General features: G+C 32.0%; 1 protein-coding gene across 8 annotated transcripts in view; it reads left to right on the forward strand.

Moving 5' to 3' along the window:
- The window catches only part of EHBP1 (EH domain binding protein 1), a 403,255-nt gene that overhangs the window by 378,542 nt on the left and 4,024 nt on the right, over positions 1 to 20,689 (forward strand). For 7 of the 8 annotated variants that reach the window (XM_012731519.1, XM_004691438.2, XM_012731521.1 and 4 more), the window contains 2 exons: positions 15,786 to 15,885; positions 16,965 to 17,038. In XM_012731519.1, the coding sequence (XP_012586973.1) occupies positions 15,786 to 15,885; positions 16,965 to 17,038 (174 nt within the window). Of the gene's footprint in view, positions 1 to 2,424; positions 2,470 to 15,785; positions 15,886 to 16,964; positions 17,039 to 20,689 lie in introns of those variants that run through there. The other variant, XM_012731523.1, reaches the window with a different exon arrangement.

Genomic DNA, 20,689 nt, shown 5'->3' on the forward strand with positions numbered 1-20,689 from the left:
CAAAAGCACAATGAAATAGAAAGCTTACCACCGGTAGCTTTCAAAACGACAAACTAGGCAAACTATACATCTCCACCACTCCAATTTTGTCAGAATGCTAATGAGCTTGCTCTGATCTTTACTCGGCTTCCCGTGTTTTCTACATCTTCAAGGACCACATGGCGCTAGCAAAATAAAGACAACTAAATGAGAATTTCGAATGCTTTTTGTGTTAGGACCTGGTGCTTTTCAGTGGACGCACTCGTTGAATATTCTCAACTTAAAAGAGTACAACAGGGGGTTGGGTATGAACTTTTTAACAGGAGGAAATTTGTACAAAAGTAAATTAGTGAGAGGAGGAAAATATGAGAAAAATTTCTGATTAATTTCCACTCCATAATATCAATGACACCTTCAGCCCCACTCATACCCTTCTAACAAGAGATGCTGATAAAAGATGAATGATTCTGTGTTGTTCACAGTGAATGTTTAGTGGTTTTTTAATAGCAGCATTCTACATAAAAGGCACCAGGAAGTACTCCGCATTAGCAGTTGAGATCACTAGTTAATAGGATGATGTCTTTTAGCTTTTGTCATAAGATTATTAGAAAGGATGGGTTTCTGTTCTCATCCTTGCATAGTTTGGAGTGCCTGTTGAGTACAAGTGCTAAAATACAGGTTTCTCAGTATTGTTTCACATGTAAAGCAAAAAGCCTTTTAATGCAACACCTTTTTCCTTTTTACCAGGTGATTTTGTTATTGATCTCTAATCTGCCCCTTTAGCTGTATTAAATGCTTGAAGTATTCTGATATTCACTATAGCCTTGATGCTAGCTATTAGTGTCTATAAATTCATTAACATTAAAGCAGGGTGTGTATATACTGATTTGATTGTATGATTTAGAAAATGGAAGCTTTTGTGGGTTTTAATGGTTTAGGATATAGACAACAGCATAAAATTAAGATTGGCTTGTAAACATTAAACCTTTGTAAAGATTTTTAAATTATATATTTGTAAGAAATATATTTTTCATTAACTCTATCTCTTTTCTCTAGTAATCACTGTACACTTCCTAGGAAATTAGGAGTTGTCAACTCCATCTCTTACCACACCTATATCTAGAAGGTGAAAATGAATACTGGACTGGGTACATTTTTTTATCATAAAGACATCTGAACTTAGACTGATTCTGTACAACTGATTAAAAACAGGAACCAGGAAGGAAGAAGTTTGGTAAAGTAACATTTTTCAGAGTTTTTTTGTGGAGAACATTTTTTTGTAATGTTTCTCACATTTAAAAGATATTTCTATGTATTCTTTAAATTTTTTCTTATCCTTGAAAATTATATTTTTGTACATTGTACTTTGTTCATATGACATGACTTAAGATATTGTAATTCACATTTTTAACAAAATGGGAGATTTTGTAGTAAAAGGAATTACTTGATAATGTCAGTGAAAAGTAGAAACTAACAAGTATAGAACTGGGGTTTTTTTTCTTACTAGTTATTCTAAATTCTACAGGTTATGTGCTACAACTTAAATACCATTTACCATAATATTTCTATGCTTCTTACATGTATGGATGGGAATTAATACTTATATAATAAAACATTCCATTTTTGTAGATTCTTTTTTCATAGACATTTTATATCTTTTCATACAAATTACAAGAGACCATGTCATTCAAAAAATATGCATTAAATTATGCAATATCTCTTTGTTACTCTAATTAGGAAAGAAAATTTAAGAACTGTGGATTTCTCAATAGTGAAATATTAACATTTGACATGCCATGGTAAAATAAAAAAATGAAACTTTTAGCTGTTAAAGTAGAATGTTTTCATTTTTCATTTTTACCTCTATCAACATAAAATATGAAGTAGACTGGCAAGATTATATTTTCTCTGCAAAGGATCTTTCCATAAAGAGAAAAAAAAAAAGGGAATTTGTTGCTAAAAGTAAATAAAATGATCACTGAGGTTTTGAAATAGTATAGACTTAGCTTATTTTCCCTATTAAATTAATCACTACTGATAATTCACAGGGCATTGAATCTATATCACAATAAAGAAATTTTTAAAAATAAGTTTTTACATCTGAAAATTTTCTACAAAATGAGTGTTTAACACAATTTCCTGAATCAGTGAGCCACATCCATAGACTAAGAGTTGATAGAATCCATTCTTTTTCATAAGTAAAATATTTAACATACTTTTGGTAAAGGTATTAGAGGTTTATTTTATGTGTCTATATGTTTTTAGCTGTCAAGATTTTAGTTACTCCCAGTTGCCTAACTCCCAGTGTACAATGTTATTGAAGCCATTTTCTAATTGTAAGCAGATGAACTTCCTGCAGTTACAAGCTAGTCGAATATTCAGAAATATAAAAATACTTAAAACAACATGTCAAACAATTGACTCTGTCACATCCTTGATTAGCAGAATCATAGCCAGGTGGAAGAACAGTGAGCCAAGACCCAACTCTCCAAGGTCTCCCTGTGAACCTTCTCTCCAGTGCTCCTGTCCATTAGGTAACAAAATCCATCTGTCTTATATTGTTATCAGAAAAATTACAAAGAAAGCTTTTCTTTAATACTTAATCCTTACTATACCTTCAATTGAAAACAGGCTCTCAGCCCTTCCAGTGGTGTGTAGGGATCCTGACTGGGAGCATGAGAGCCAGAATTCCATCCTAGTGTTTGCTGTGTTCACTCCTGCTAACTAACTCAGCCTCATCCCTATGGGCTCCAGTTTCCTCTATCATAGTATAAGAAATACTGTGGCTTTACAAATAAATTGGAGGAAATGAGTTTTTATTTCCACAAAGGATAAGCATTATTAATTCCTTTATGTCTTGTGATTTTTATTCATTCAGCTTTTTTTTTTTTACCTTGTGCCTGAGGCACCACACCCACTGTATAGAATATGGTTGGTGAATATTAGTTTAAATTTGCTTACACTGAATCAAATGTGTGGCAATTAAGACAATTTTAAGAATTAAATTAGATACCATATATCAAGCATTTGCACAGTTCCTGGTACACTGGCTTTACTAAATGTCAGTTATTATTATTTATCTGATCTCTTTAATACATTTGTCAAGATCTCCTTTGAAATAGAAAACCACCAAAATATGAAAAACTAATATGCTAGGTTGTTTCTTATCACCATCACATTTAAATAAAATATAATAAATTACCATTGTTCTCTTCACATTTATGCATTATAGTATTACATATTACACATACATACTAGAACAGGCCTTTGGTATTGAAATAGATACTCAATAATGAACAGAAATACAGCATAAAGAGAAAAATAGTTAATTTTAAAAGGATTGTATATATGTTGAAAGATTTATAGTGTTTTGCTTTCTTTAACATCTTCCGTTTTCAAAATTGGTAATATTCCTTCATTCTTTCCATTTTTTTCCTTTGTATTTACAAGAAAAATTAAAATCATCGTCATATCTTTAGATTCTCTCTGTTCTCGTAATTTATTCAGCTAACTAAAACATCTTTAATTTTTTTCCCCATCTACATTTTACTAATTGGGTAATTTAAACAAAGGAAGTATATAAAGTATATTTAAAATTTATAGTGCTCAAATGTTATCAGTAATTCTAGTTCTTATAATAGATATTATTGAATGATAGGCTTTTTAGAATGGTATATCTGATTCAGAAAGCAGAGAAATTTCTAAGGTTCTCATTTCTAACATTTGTTTATTCTCTCCTTGGCACTCTCTATATGTCTCATCTTTTTACTATATATAGTCAAGGTGACTTTTTCTCTGCTGACTCATGTTTGTTCATTTACTCAAAAGAAGAAATATATATATAATTTCTAGCAATGATATTTAGAAGGTAATTTCTACTACTAGAAATTTGGGATTGGGAATATAAGATACAATTTTGAACCTAAAAAATTTTCTTATCACCATAATTTTTTAATTTGGAACATGTCTGTTGCCTAAAATGAGGTACATCCTTATTCTAGACTGCAATAAAATTTTTTAACACTTAAAAAAGTAGAAATTCCAGGAAAATGTGTTTTTCTCAGCAACTATCTATGAAACAAAATTTAGGCATTTGAGCTGGTTTGGCAGCAACATGTTTTTCTTCTGAATGTGAAATTAAATTTGTGTAATGTCATGCCAATGCAAAAAATAACATCTTATACATGGAATATCACCCTTTCTTAAAAAAAAAAAAATCAGCGACTTATTTGTGAAAGGGCTAAGAGAGTGGCTTTCAAACTTTTCTATGCATTAAAAAACACCTAAGTAGTTTGTTAAAAATACAAAATTCCCAGGTTCTAATAAATTCTTATGGCTTAGTAGATTTGGGGTGAGGCCCATATTCTAAGCAATTCTAATACAGATAATCCACAGAGCACATTTTCAGAAACTAAATTTTGAGAGACTAAGATATGCTAAACTCATAACATTACAAGTGCTAAGGGAAGTAACATAGCATAAAGACTTAAGAGCACAGACTTTAAAATCAGTAAGATCCCAGGAGTAATCTGGGTTGTCTTGTATAAATTTTAACCTCTCTGAACCTCTGTCTTCTCGAATATTTTTTTTTTAAAGTGACAATATCTATTTCAGGGTGTTATTGAAAAACATACATACACAAACATTTATATAAACATACTTAAACACAGTGACTGGTCAAGGATTATTACCTGATAAAAAATTAGCTGCTGTCATTACTAGAAATACAATAGTAGTTAAGTTACAGTAGTTAAGTTACTTATTATTGTTTTTACCTTTACTTTAAATTTTCCTAGCTTCTATGTAATAAATACAACTTCACCATCCCCACCCCATTCTAAAATAATGCATCTTTTCCCTACACACACACACACACACACACACACACACACACACACACACACACACACATCCCGCATGCATGTGCTCTCCCAAGAAAGGCCTGAAGAACTGGTTTGGCAATTTGTCATAAGACTGGAAAGTTGTTCTTGTTGTTTTTAACCCTTGGGTTATATATATATATCAGTAAGTGATAAATGTGTGAACATTTTTACAACTAAACAATGAGGAGAAAGCCTTAGGAATTTAGCTACTCCCTACATAACTTTCATTGCATTGCTACGTATGTGAGACACATACAGAAACAACTTAAAAACATTGTATTTTGAGAAATTTATTTTAGTACATACATGTGAGAATCAATTTTTCAAGTTCATTTCTCTTCTGTTTTATGCTAACACTATTCTAAGAAGTAGCCATGTTTTCGTAATTTGATTTGACAATTACATCAGAAATGGGTAAGTGTGTGTGAATTGCCTCTTCAGCCTAGGAGTAAAAATCAAGGTAGTTTTTGGAAAGATGTAAGCTCTGTTTCAACACCTTTCTCTCAGGTTCCCCAAATGGAAACAGATTTCTTTAAAATACAGATGTTAATGGACATAGCCATCTGGATGCATGCTAACCAGGGCCTTTCAGCTTTGATATAGTCAATTGTCCAATTGAATAGCACTGAATCTTCCTTCTTCTGTTGTATAGGCTTGCAAAGTTTTGCTTTCAATCCTTCATTCCATCACAAAGATACTGTTAGCTCTTCTAGCTGATTATTGTCTTTCTTTTAGCTACTAATTATGTTTTTAACATTTTTCATAGGCCTTTAGGTGGTTTGTACAGGAAAACTAAACAAATGGTCATTACATCTGTTCCCTATCCCCACATATCACTTGTAAGCTGGAATGTGAAAGGAATTCATCCATTCAGTGCAGCTACTCCCTTAGGATGAGTATACAAATTAAGAAAGGGAAAAAAAAAAAAAAAAAAAGAGGTGATACCTATTTTAAAAATTAGATATTTTTAAATGTTTACTATTATGGATTATTTTTAATGTTTATCACTAAATCGTCTTCCCAATAAAGTTCTTTTGTTATAATGGGGAGATTTGGAGAAATATTATAGAGAGGACCATTAATCAAAATTGTGTGATTATTTTTATAGCTGCATAACCTGAAAGGATGAGTTTGGTACAATAATGTGTGGTTATATGGATAAATGTTCTACCCCTGAACTTTACTATAAAAATATGAATTTGTGAACTTGTTTTTTGTTTTGTCACTGGTAACACTGAGTATAGATGATAATGTACACTCAGGTACACAGAGTTATAAACATCTGACTTGTGTTATGTGCATTTACTGACTGATTATATACTTTACCCACCCCAAGGTCACCCAACCTACTCCCCCAGTGCCATTTCACTCTGAATTAATAGCACCACTTGGTGGCCAAAGCTAGGAATTGTGTAAAGCACCAGAATTTTCCCCTTTAGCATGTTCTTCCCCACTTAGACACTTATGAGCTGGAAATTAATCATAACTGTATTGGTTGCTTTCAAAGAATCTAGCTCTATAAAGTAAGTTGAAAATGTAATTAAGGAAGATACTTAGGCTTATAATTTTTTTTAATTTAGAAAATGAGTTATGAGTTTCAGTGCTTTAAAAGTAGAATTTTTTTTGTATTTCAAGTATAAATTTTCCACCAAAAAATGAATTTTTAAAGTTGTCATAAGTATTTTTATTTCTCTTGAAAATAAAATTGAGGGAACCAGAATTTAAAACTCAGTACTCTCTTATTTTTAATGTAAGTAAAATGTTAAATTATATAAAACACTGCAAAATTGTCAGTGTAAACTAGGTAGCTATTTTGCTAATTCTGGGCTGTATAATTCAATTGTAATAGGCTAGTGGTGCTAAAAGGACCATAATGAGAGCCAAATATGCTTGACTAACTGAGAGGGAGTGTTTAGTGTAAGGGGTTTAAATGTGGTTGGCTGGGCCCCTTTTTAGTGAGCTGTAGCTTTGGAGAGAACGGGGAAAGGACAAACAACAAAACAAAAGTATATATAGCTCATTACTGGAGATAAGCCCATAAGACTTATGCCAGTATCTAAGAGGGGTTTTTGGGATATAATGTTCTTCAGTCTTAGGGTAGCTAAAAGTTTATATTATGACAAAAGGGAATTATTGTATCCTAGAATCCAAGTTTAAGAGAAATAGGAACATATCCCCAGAAATGCTAGAATTCCTAGAAGTCAGATGTTGGATTTTTATTTTCTCTGGCTTTCTGACTAAATGAAGAAACTGATTTTTAAGAGAACATTTGGAGTAGACTTATGAAGATTAAGTCCTAAAACTTCATCTTATGAAGGAGAATGTCTCATGGAGTATTAGCATTTGAATAGCTGCGCTAAAAAAGAAAAGTAAGTAATGGGTAGTTGAGCTTCCATACTTCAGAGGAATGAAAAAGTTTAAATGATAGTATGTAGTTAGGTTCATTAGTCCAGTAAAATAGATATGTGATGCCATTAAAAGTGTCATGTTCAGCAGAACATACTAGGTCTCATACCAGGTTACCTAATATGTTTACTTCTGTGGGTAGACCTTTCTGGTCCTTGCATGAGTAATCAGAAAAACTGTGAGAGGAATCACTGTGCCATGTTACATCAGTAATCCTAGTAGTCATAGTCAGGGAGAATTCCTGAAGCTGAATAAAGAATGTGGTTCCCTACCCTGTGTGTGTATGAATGGATGGATGGAAATTATAACCACCATTGCTTTTATATAGCATTTACAATAGGTCAGGCACTATTTTGTTAATTCATAATTTACATATTACCTCATTTGATCTTCATAAAACCCAATGAGTTTTATCTATCTCCACTGTACCAGTGTAGAAGCTGAGAAATGGGCAGGTAAATCATTTACTCAGTATCCCATATGTCTTAAAGAACAGAGCTGGAACCTGAATGCACCCTAACAATGCAGGCAGAGTATCCTTGTTTGACCATTTTCTTTGGAAGATATTCCAAATACTCAAATTGAATCAGAGTACTTTGTAATTACTTGCCTAAGAAGTGAACTGGGTTTAGTCCTGGAATCCCTTGTTTCTCTAAATGAAGGAGCATATAGACATTTCTGTATAGGAAAAAATGCTGATTTCCAATGACAATTCTTGATAGAGTACTCTGATGTCATTGTTAAGTTCCAGTGGCCTAATATAAAGAGTGAGCAAAATCCCCTCCACTAGTGGATAAACTAAGGCTTTACTTTTCAGAGTCACTCAGGACAATTTTAAGGTTGGCATGAATTCTAAACAAAGGGCCTGTTCTGGTAAGACTGGTTACTTATGATTGTCAAGTAGGGTGGTTAAGAGTGGTAGTTCACAAGACAAGTGTGTGGATTTGAGGTCTAGTTTCACCACTAACCAGCTCTGTGGCTTTAGATAAATTATATGATCTCATTAAATATTTGAAACTAGCATCATCATCATCATCATGCCACTCTATGAGTAAGTTATCAGTTGTCAGAGTGATCTGATGAGAGAACCAAATGGTATAGAGTAGCCTCCTTGCGATACACTTTTCCCTGTGAGAAACCAAGTCCTTCATGATTGTCTCTTTCCCACAATGTTGTGGGGAAAAAATAACTCCACTGAGAAGGTTGAGGTGCACCGAATATGAGGTAGTATAGTGTTGACACTCATACTGGTTGCCTGGCCAGATCTTGAAAAACAGCATTCACCGCATTTGATTCAAGGTATTTCGTAATTGTTGAAGACTTGTAATTTTAAACCTGTACAAATTAGAAGACTGGTGGAGATGGTTCTGTTTTGTCCTGCTTTCATTAGGCTTCTGTGTTTTGAGAATGAATATAAACACAGGCTAACAGGATAAATATATTTTCAAAAGTACTCTATGATTTTTTTTAATGTTATATGGTTACCTTAACCCAAGCATGATCAAAGAAAGTTTTGAGTGGAAGAGGCAGCACATTAAGGGTAAACTCATCCATTATTGGAAACTGGTGGCTCTGTAAACATCTTGGGTATTTTTTTTAAAGATTTACTTTTTTATTTATGCTTATAAAAACTGGGGTGTAGGCCAGAGGTTTGGGGAGTGAGAACATTCACCAGAGACAGAGTGGGGAACAGAACAGGTGGATCTACAGGTGAAAATACACTACTGAGGGGAGCAGTGGGCATGGCAGCAGAGGTCTGCTCCGCCATGTGGGTTATCTTCCTGGCTGGGGATCGAACTCAGGCCACAGTGGTTAGTGATAGCTTGTTAGCACTAAGACTTTTACCTCTAGGCATAGGGATGCCCCTTGGGTATATTTTAAAAACATTTAAAGATTTAACAGAAGAGGGAGTTACCTAAATGAGTAGCTTGCTGACTGCATAATATGTCTTTGAAGATATCCTATTAATGATTATACATGTATGTTTAATTTTCCACACTCTTAACAGAGTCTAATCCCATTCTCATGTGGCATTTAGAAATCAGTTATTTCACCGACTTTGCTAATTTTATAAGCTGATTTTAAAGCTACTCTGCTTTTATCATCAAAATATTTTTGTGAAATGAGAAAAACTTTTAGTTTTTCCTTTTTAAATATTTGGGTTTTTGTTGGAGGCTTTTCCTAAAATTATACATTAATTTGTATTTAAACTTGTCATTTTCATTTTTTTCCTCATTTTTATAATTGGTAAACTTACAGATGTATTCTATTAGTCCATAATTTTAATTCTTAAATTTACCATTTTGAGTAAAGGATTATAGGTTCTTTGATGGTGGGGTATAGTATGGTAACATATAATCTGCAGAGGTTCACACTCCTAAATTATATATACCCCTAAATCATATACAGTATTGTAAACCAATGTTACCTCCAAGAACATAACCTCCCACCTAACAAAAAGAAAAAAGAAAGAAAAATAACCTTTTTTATATTAAGCATTATTTCATAGTCCTTTGGCTTTTAGCCTCTAAAATCCATGGCTAGACTGTCACAGCTTGGAGCTATAGCCACATTGTTGTGCCACCAGAGCAGTGGCTGTCTTTAGTATGCAGCAATGATCCCAGTGACCATAGTAGGACATTCGCTCTGTTTTTCTAGTTGTAGAGTTGAGTTAGTTCTGATTCATTCATGTTTTTCACCTATCCAAGTATCACCAATGACATACTCTTCTAACCATAAACTTACTTCTAAGTAACAAAGATTTAAAGTGTAAATTGTCCGTGGCCATTTAGTTTAGTTAGCACCCCAACCAACTCTCCTTGATTATGTGTCTGTGTCCACATTAGAATATGAACTCTTTTGAGGGCAGGGTCTGCATCTTGGTCATCTTTGTATTTCTAGTTCCTAGCTCAGTGCTGTATATGTCATTACCTTCTTCCATAATCACCTTCATAATTAGCATTTTTAGTAATGGGTGCTGTGCTAAGTACTTTATATTACCCTAGGAGGTAATATGGTTCCTTATAAGTATGGAGAAACTGAAGATTAAAGAGGTTATTTAAGATCTGGAAGTATGGTCAATTTTTTTAACCAAACTGGATAAAAGGCATGTGAGATGCACATTCACTATACCTCTTACTTGAATTATATTGAAAATAAAAATTCTAACCAACCACAGAAAATATAAGCCATATTATCTGAATTTATATTCTTATCCACAGGATTTTCTCAAATTAATATAAGTAAACATTAATAAAGGTAGTCCTTAATTTTATATATACATATCTTTTTAAAGATTTACTTATTTATGCATAAAAGAGTTGGGGTGTAGGTCAGAAGTTCAGTGGGTGAAAGGATTCACCAGAGACAGAATGGGGAACAGAACAGTCAGAACGACTGACATACACTGCTGATGGTAGCAGCAGGCAAAACAGGAGAGGTCTGTGTACTATGTGGGTCCCCTCCCTGGCTGGGGATTGAACTCCTGCTGCAGTGGCTGCCCAAAGCTTCATAGTGCTAAGATTTAACCCCTTGCACCACCAAGGAGGACCCTTTACATTTCTTTCTTTTTTTTTTTTTAACCATCTGAAGTTTGTGCTTAGTTCAGAGAAATCTTGCACTAGTACTTAACATAAAAAGACTGTTCAGCCCCTCTTAAGAAGTTATTATAAAAAAACTGCTGTTAATTTCCAAACTTTAGAATAGCTTCTTATGTGACTTTATTAAAGAAGGTCTTTGAGGATTATATGCATAGTCAAGTCTGTCAAAAAATTGTCTCCTGAGAAATATTGCCTGAATCTCTCTGCTGCATTGTTTCACCAACTGGATAAATTAAAAGTGTGTTTATTTTGAGAGAATAAGTTAGTTTTCATTTTATTTCAACAAAAGGGGGCAGGTTTTTTCCCAGTGTTTATATTCTTAATACTATAACAAGTATAATGCTGAGTAAATAGTTTTAAGACAACTGCTCTGAAAACATCAATAAAGATAATGAGATATTTCATTTATGCTGATTACTGTTTAGAGCTACTTTTGGAGTAGAAACATCAGCTATTTTCTTCTATGTGAAATTGTTTTGATAGTAAATCTCTATTTCCTAAGTTTAAATATTTTCTAAAATTGAGGCACTGGAGTCCTACAGAAATGTTGGTTTGGGATTTTATGACCCTATCTAGTACCTAATTCATCTATTAAATAAATCTAGATTTCACTTCCTTTGCTAAAATGTTTCCACAGAACCAGTTTGTTATTGACAACATCACGTGCGCCCGAATTTTAATGTCTTTCAAAGATAGTCATATTCATGTAGTGATTTCATCAAGACAATTTGTAATTGAACCTTTTTTGTTTGTGTGTTTGCTTGGTTTTACTATGCTGTTTCCTTTAAGGGCTACATGTGATCACTAATCAGACATTTATAGAACAGTGGCAGTATTTTTGTATTTCTTGATGTGTATAACAATAATCTATATCTTTGTGTTTCTATTCTTTCCCATTGAATTCATGTTGTATTCAGCTAAAATTGTATCATTCCTTATTTTGCTTTATGTTAGAATTCACTACCTAAAATATATCTTTCTAGATGATTAATTAGGAAAGCTTAACTAGAAGTCAGTTTTTTTTATGATTCATAGTTTTAGATTTTAATATCACTTTTACAAATTAAAAAAATTACAATAAAATATTCCTTTCTGAAAAAATAAAAATATATACAAAGTCTTGAATGAATGAGTGAATTCCTGCATAAAATTAAATATTTGAATAATTTTACTGGGAGGAGGGGGGTATAAAAGTAGTTGCCATAATCAACTAAATTTATTAAATATTTTACTACATATAGTGTGCATTATGCTGTCTTCAACAAAGTGTTTTTTGTTAATTATGTGCTAGGAAGAATGAAGTCATATTTACATAGTTTTCTTCCCATTGTCATTATTCTTGATATTTAATTTTTACAAGTCATAATTTGGCTACAGTAATTGATTAAAAGAAAAACTGAGTAATGATTTCAGGAAAATGTATTACATTCTTGGCGGCAAAAGTCTTTAAGGAAACAAAGTAGAAAAAATTTTATCAGATTGCATTAGTTAATATTTTAAGAGGGTAAGTTGATGTTTTCATTGATAATATATTTTTAATAAACCAGAGACACTGTATTTTAAAATACAGCATAACAACTCAGCTTTTACATTTTCATAATTGCGTGCTAACTCTAGTATTTTGTCACTTTACTTCAAAATAATCTTTAGTAGTATATGTGTTGAATTTTTCAGTTAGTGAAATTGAAAAAAAAATTAATTTTAAAAAGTATTAGTAGTGACTCCAAGGTGACAAATGCATCATTGTAATTACAAATTAAAGATAATTTTGTAAGAGAGGTAGTTAACCAGGTAAGGTTAAACAAGATAAAATGATTTATAGCCATCTTGTAGAAGAACGACAGTCTTCATTGTAAGCTACAATGTAAAGTAAAGTGCTTTATTCTGAGATTATGTATTGTGGCAGAAGCTAAAACTGCCTTTTTTCTAACAGTGCCAGAATACAACCTCTTTTTCTTTTTGCTCTAACAAGACTGCTTTACCACCGCAGCCCACTCTAAGTAATTAAATCAATCCTTTGTACTTACCGTATTCTCCTCTAGTGACGGTACTAGATCTGATTATATGCTTCATGCATATTCAAAGTACCGCACTGACAGCTCTTTAATGAGCTCTTACTTAATCAGTATGAACAATGTTCATCTTGTTCTTTTTTTCCTCGTGCATTAGAGCTAGGAACAGTTGGGAAAAATGAAACATCCAGCATTCATTTGAAAAATATATTGTACTTTGAAAAGTGTCTAAGCTGAGGAAGTTGCATTCTGCCCTTTAAAAGTCTGATGGACAAATTGGATTACTAGTATTGGATTAAATAACAAATGGTTAGAGGAGAAATGAGAAAAGCTCACTGTGATCACAGGCTTTAATATTTTTTGTTACTTATAAAGCTAAAGGGGTCTTTAACCAGTTATTAAAGTCAGGATTAATTTGTAATGGTTCAACTTACTGGCTTTTAAAAGCTTTTTAAATTAAAAAAAAATTAATGCCTAAAAAACAATAGTGTAATGATATCCTAGAAGAAATTTAAAATTTTTAATTACTAGGCTAAGTACAGATTTCCATTTTTGTGTACTAACTTAGATAAGGAATTAGTGATAGCAAATTGATTTAACCTCCAATATATCTAATTCAGTTCATTTGTATAATCTATGAAGCAATGTGCAATGTGTCTTTAAGTATTTCTTCTTATTTGGCTTATTTCCCTTTGAATCATGAGACTCTTGAAATTTTAGGTATTTCCTAATAATTGAGGGGGAATGTCTTTTAATTCCTACCTATAAATCATAGGCATGAGTTAAACTGAAAATAACACAATACCACATCAATATTATTATTCTCAAGAAAACAGTCTTCCATTGAAAAAAATGATGCTAATTTAAGACTAGACTGATGCTTCTGATAGTGCCTGAAAGCCTCAATTATAGGTTAAATTAAACCCAAAACAAAGTTTTAATATGTCTATATTTTTAGGAGGCACTCAGGTAATGAACATAAGAATTAAGTCTTTAATGAGAAAATAAAATATCATAAAACTACACCTATTAATATTGCACACATGTGTCATTTCACTGATCAAAAAGGCCTTCACCAGGGTACAATTGGCCTTTTTCCAAATTGCAAGCTTTTTCTCAGCTTTTTCTTTTTACTCTTTCTTCTTTTGTCGCTACCCAGGGATTTGTGCCTATCGCAGCCTGTATCACATGACCAGTGTCAAGACATCACATGGTCTAAAGTGAATACAAGACTAGCTACCCTAAAAGAGAGATGAAAATACTGTAAAACAATAAAGACTTTTGTTCATACTCTAAAAGAGTCTGTCCAAAGTCTGCTTCATACCATAAAGTTTTAACAGCTTTTAATGAAGGCGTGTATCCTCACTATTTTTCCCTAATGATAAACAACAAATACCTGCTTTACAGAGATGCTCTGCACTGTGTTTAATCTTTTGCACTGCTTTACTTTCTATTTTCATTCTAAAACTTTCTTCAAACTTCTGTTAACCTATAAAGAGTTAAATAAATTATGATACACCCTTGATTTGTGCAAGTATTAAGGAGCATGAGAAGAGCAAATCACAGGGCAATATATAATATGTTATCACTCATATTAAAGAAAAGAAACCTGCATGCATCTATAGATAAGGTGTGTGTGTGTGAGAGAAAGAGAGAGCAAGACATAACTATGCGGTCAGGAAGGAAGGAGAATATGCTAAACTGATAGTATCCATTAGTACTTCTGGAAAAGGAAGAGGTTAAATTGTGGGAGGAAGGCAGGATTGGTGAAAGAGGATTTGACATTTTACTCACTTACACCTCTATTTTGTTTGAAAATTTTTAATGAAGCTGTGGAATTACTAGGGTATTTGTTTTAACTGAAATAGTCAATTTTTTACTAGATACATAATTTAGCCTATATGTCTGTACAGAGTTGGACTGAAGTATCAAATAATGGCCTAACAAATAATAAGCCACTCATGGGTGGGACAGGAGGTATGCATTTAACTAGGTACAATTTGAAGGGAGAAGGTGGGGAATTAATATTTTTCTTGAGCATGATTATAGCCTACTTCTACATGAACAATACTAAATATATTCTATTTATTTTAATTTATTTTTTATATACAGCATTTGAGGGAGAGAGGTGATGAATAAATATTAGGAATGTGATTTTTAAATGTGCAATCGATAAATTTATAATCTAAAATTTTAGATCACCTCTCTGCTTAAATGTGTTCTGGTTTGTTGAACATTGTTATGGTCATTATAGTGTGTTTTTTTCACAGATAGCTCTAAGTGTTTTTTTGTAGCCTGGTCATTTACAGTGTGTTTAAAATAATGTGCAAATGTTTACTCTATTAGGGATGATGAGTTCCAGAATGGTAGATGCACTTACTTCTTTAGTTTACTTATACTGAGAAAAATAAGTAAAAGCAAGTCATTACAAGTGGATGCTTTCACAAAATCTCCAGATTTCTGTGATCTTCCTGCTAGTCTTGTAATTCTCATAATGATTTTAAATGTTTTCTTATTTTATTTATTTATTTTTTTTTATCATGACCATATGTCTGTTAGCACCATGAATTCCTCATTGAAACATAATACACAAGTCAGCCTCTGGGGAGGATTTAAAAGTTGGAACACTTTTTTTTTTTTTAACTGTACTTCGTGTTAGTATGATCTGTAGATATGTTCAGGGGACCCAAAATACATATGCTGAATAACATCAGTTTTAAAAGATTGGCTTATGAATTTTTTAATACTGACTTCTCGTTTTAGAGCTCAGACTTTAATCTTATGTTATTATAAACAGTTTAGTATGTACTATTGCAATAGCTAAAATATACTTCATATTAAAAAAACTACTAAAATATTATCTCGCTTTGAAACATCATATAATAAGAAATAACTTTGAATTATAGGAAGGAACACAGAAGAAGAAGAAGCTATGATGCAGGAATGGTTTATGTTAGTTAATAAGAAAAATGCCTTAATAAGAAGAATGAACCAGCTCTCTCTCCTGTAAGTACTCATGATTATGCTTATTTTTCCTTAAACATTGATGGGCTTTAGACTGTTTGTCATTGCCTTTTGTAGAATTTCATATTTATTTGGCTTAATATTTTTCCTTGGAGATTGTAGTATATTTTATGTAAAAATAAAGTCATCATTTGTAATTTCATGAACAGTAAGAATTTTTGAAAAGAGTAATAGATACTGAAAAAAATGTGTTTATTACACAGAAAATTAAGTTGTGTTTAAGTCTAGCACTTGTGCAAAAAAGGAAGTTTGCTATATACTAGGAATAGAAGGGAAGAGAAATTAAATTATAATTAATACCAAATTTTACATTTTAAAATAGAAATATCTGTTAATAAGAACAAAGAACATTTATGTTCTACAAATATTACCCTAAATTTCGTGGTAAAAGATTAATGGTTACACAGAAATTTCCTTTTTTGTGATTGCAAAAATACAGGAAAATGGAGATTAGACTAAATGTAGCATTTAGTCTTTACCATTTAGTTCACTATAAGATTTAATGCTTGTTCCTTTTTACTCACAAACAAGATCCTTATATCATGCCACCTAGTGTGGGAAGGAACAGGCTTACATGTTTTATTTTGATGAAAAACTATTTTTGTCATTTCTTCCATGACCAACTTGATAAATAAACTATAAAGAACACAGAATTTAACTAATTCAGGATCTTTGTCTCAATTTTAAATTTGCAGTGGTTAGACTTTTGTATTTCTTATATTTTCACATGAGGTTCTAGGAAACGAGTTTAATGTGAACTGTAAAAAGTATTTTATGAAACAACCTATACCTGGCACTTAACAAGAAGCACTGAGTGAGTCTGCTTATCCACAGATTAAAATGTATCTCTATACAACTCAAAGTTGAGGAGAAAAATAATAGCATGCGGTAAATATTCAGTCTGAGGAAGGTTTTAGGTTTGTGTATCATTTGTTTAGAGTAGCTTAAAGTTAAAGAGAAAAGTCAGTTATGAGTCCTAAAATCAATGTTACCTAAAGGTTCTTTTAAGTGTTTAATGATTTAGTAATTAGCATATTGATGAACTTTTGCAACTTGCCTAGGGAAAAAGAACATGATTTAGAACGACGGTATGAGCTTCTGAATCGCGAACTGCGGGCAATGCTAGCCATTGAAGGTAAGAAATGCTATGATAAAGTGAGGTATGTGAGGTGTCAGCTGTCAAAGAGATTTTTTGAAGAGTGTAATGAATTTTTGGTCTCACTAGGTGTGGTCTGACTAGAAGCCTACAGAAATTGCAGGTTAAAAAATAGTCATATAAAATCTAAGGACCCTAATTCAGATAATCAGTATGTCTGCTGTTAAACATAAAATTGTCTTAACTTTTGACAGTAAGTTTAATTATCCATAAAATGGAATATATAAGGAGTTAAGTAACTTAATTACATTTTAGTTACGTGCAATTTAAAGTTGTAGGATTCTACCGAGAAGAGTTTGCGAAAGATTAATTTTACATAGCCCTACTCTAAATTTTGCCTTATTATATCATCTCTGTCAGCACTAAAATATGTCATTGTCCTGTCTTTTATAGTTCTTAAGTTTCCAACTCCTTTAAATGATTGCTGAGACAAAGCTTGGCATAGAAAGAAGTGAAATACTTTCACACTTTCCACAAAGGTTATAAATGAATTGTATAGTAAATAATTCTAAGCAGGGTTAACAATATCAGTAAACATCTGCTAGCTTAATTGCAACATTAACTATATATGATTAAATTTTTTTAATTTCTTAGGTGTTTGATAATGGTATTCTCCTTATACCTCTTAGCTGAAAATGTTTTATAGTTCAAAGATGTCTGCTTGAAAGCTAATCCTTTGGGCTCTATAAAATGGACCTTTTGTCTAATCAATGCAAATTGATTTTCCTATTCTATTTTGACCTCTTAACCCATTGACTGTTCATGGTAATTTTTTTCTTCACCTGATAAGGTACCTGATCCATAATGAGTCAATTCTAATTAGTTCAGAAACTGGAAATTTAAGTTTGTAAGAAGAAGCTATATGTTTAGAAAGTATATAAGCTGATACTTCTACTGAAATATATGCTATTTAACCAAAATAGTATCTTATACATTTATGAAAAGTTTTATTTTTACTTACTTTTATACCCACTATCTCTTTTGATAAAAATGACTGATAACATTTATATCATTTATATATATCCCCATTTAGAAATCAAATTTACTTTATTTAAAGGACTTCAGATAGTTAATTTCCTTCAAACTGCTATCCACATATACCAAATCATACCATTAATAGTGACAATTTTATCAGATTATTTAAGAAGTTTTGCGAAACTTGCCACTTGGAATAAAATGTACATGTGTATGAAGTGTTATTTTTCCTCCAAGTAATTTTTATAGTCATATTATAGTCTTTTAAAGAGATGGGAAAGCTCACCAATTAGAAAGTAGGTATAGCAAATATGTATGTGGTATGTATGTATGTATGTATGTATAATACACAGTGCAAGGTATATATGACATAAAACTCAGGTTTTTTGGTAATATATTATACACTACACTTAATAGAGTAATGAATTGTTTTTTTACCCACACTTTCTTATGTAATCAGTTAAATCATCTCTAAAATATAATTTGGTGCAATGTCATTGATATTTAAAGCACATATTGTTTCTATCCCAAAGCCAATATTACTACCACATACCCATTTGAAAAGAGGGTCATGATACATGTTAAAAGCATCTAGGTTCATTCATAATATTATTCCTATATAGGTGCCTTACAGTATTAAGTAATATAATATTTTATATGCCTACTGTCCTTTGTTATGTATATAGAAGACCAATAGAAAGCTGCTTTAGAAAAAGAAGGGGATACAACAGTTTTTTTTTTTTTTGAGATTTTTTTTTTTTTTCAATTGAAATCACTGTCCCATGTGACATTTTCTAATATTTGGTCATTTTCTAATGCTGATTGAGGGTGTGGGGGAAAGAGATTTGAGAAAAGAAGTAGCCTGTTAATTGTAAATAAAAAGTTTCTAGGGAGAGTCCTGTCCCATTAGTCTGGGCAGAACATAGGCAGGGCTGTCCTGGAGAGGTCTGATCATAGTATTGGTCAGTTCTGTAGCGACCATGTCCTCTGAGCCAACCCTGGAATGGACACTCATACAGTTCAGTAGGGTTTAGCAGGGTTTGAACTGTTGAATCACCACAGGAAAACACATGAATAAATAATATTGGTTGGTTTTGTTTTGCTTTCCTTTGTTTTAAAGTTGATTTCTCTTCTTTTCCTGTCTTTTCTGTTTAGTAGCCTAAAGATGGTTTCAGTAATAAATAAACAAATCTTTTCAAATAAATCTGCTGCTGAAATCATTAACCAGGAGGAAAACACAGAATATTAACAGCCATAGCACATTGAGAGAAATATTAGTATCTTAGTTTGAGAGCAAAATATAATAATATTCAGCATATCCATTCTTCTGAAAATCCATAATCATTTTGGCCTGTTTTTTACCCTTGTTTCCCTGAGGTGTTTTTCATAGCAGGAGTTTCATTCTACTGAGCTAAGTTGTAGGATCCCTTAAGCTAACAAACATCTTTTAGATACTTTTCCTATAGGTTTTTCATTCCAGATTATTTAATGCCCCCTCAGGAAAGATAAATTCATTTCTGCACACATTGGGGTGGGCTTTTAGAAAGTGGTGTGTTCATTTTCTGCACAAGAAATGGATCTTCTCTAGGATTCTGTACATCTTGATTTGTTCTTGGCTTAGAGTTTGAAGTGGGTGCTCTTCTAAAGGGATTTATGCATAGGTTCACTATTTTTGTAGTTATGGTTTATATGATAAGCTTTTTATATTTAAAATCAATATGTAATCCTGTGGAGGAGCTTATCCCCTAAAACCCCATTTGTAAATCTATTTTAGCTTTGTTACACAGCACAGCCACAGTCTTCCATAGATTGATTAGGTACAGCAGTAGAATCCTATCAAATGGCCTGCTCTGATGATGATGCAAACTCTTTCAGGATTGCTAGTTGACTGGAACTAAAGATAAGACTTGACTGCAATCCCCCAATGTGCTCTTTACAAAACTAGTGTTAATTTTCATCAAAGTGCCAGGCTTATTTATAGTGGCAAGGTTGAAGGTTTGCTATAAGAACTTTAGGTCCTTTCTTTGAAAGTGTTTATAGGTATTTCTTTTGCCTTTTTCCAAGGTAATTATCAACTTCAGCAAATAAACTGAATCAGGAATGAATAATTGGCCCTATATATAAAAAAGAGTTTTTTAAAATTAACAAAACAGCTCAGTGCAGATGGACATAAACAGAATCTCTTTATTTTAACACTGGCTCAAATGCAGCATCAAAACTTAATCCTGTTTGTTGCAAAGAGGATATTGCTTTTGTGGAAAGAGTATACTTGAAATCTTTAAATTAATCAAAACCCACATTGTAATGTCCAAGCCAGGCAGTGAACCTAGTTAGTTGTGATTGATGTTATAGGTGAGTAATCCTTACTGAGAATGCCTACCAGGTAACAACATATAAACTTACATGCAGATTTTTAAAACATGACATCTAGATTAAGTAATTTAAAATGGATTTGTAAAAAGTTAGGCTTGAACACAGAGATAGGAATCTTGATCAGTTTAAAAATAGAATTTTTAAAAAATCATTAAAACAGCTTTAATTTCCTTAATTAGCATTCAAATAATGTATGTATAAATTTATTCTCATGAAAAAGCAAATGCAAAGTAAAAGTAGTTTTGCTAGTATAAGTCTAACTGCACTTAACTATTTCTTCTA

This window comes from Condylura cristata, unplaced genomic scaffold (genome assembly GCF_000260355.1).
Source record: "Condylura cristata isolate star-nosed mole 26May11 unplaced genomic scaffold, ConCri1.0 scaffold00031, whole genome shotgun sequence".
NCBI classification, from domain to species: domain Eukaryota; kingdom Metazoa; phylum Chordata; class Mammalia; order Eulipotyphla; family Talpidae; genus Condylura; species Condylura cristata.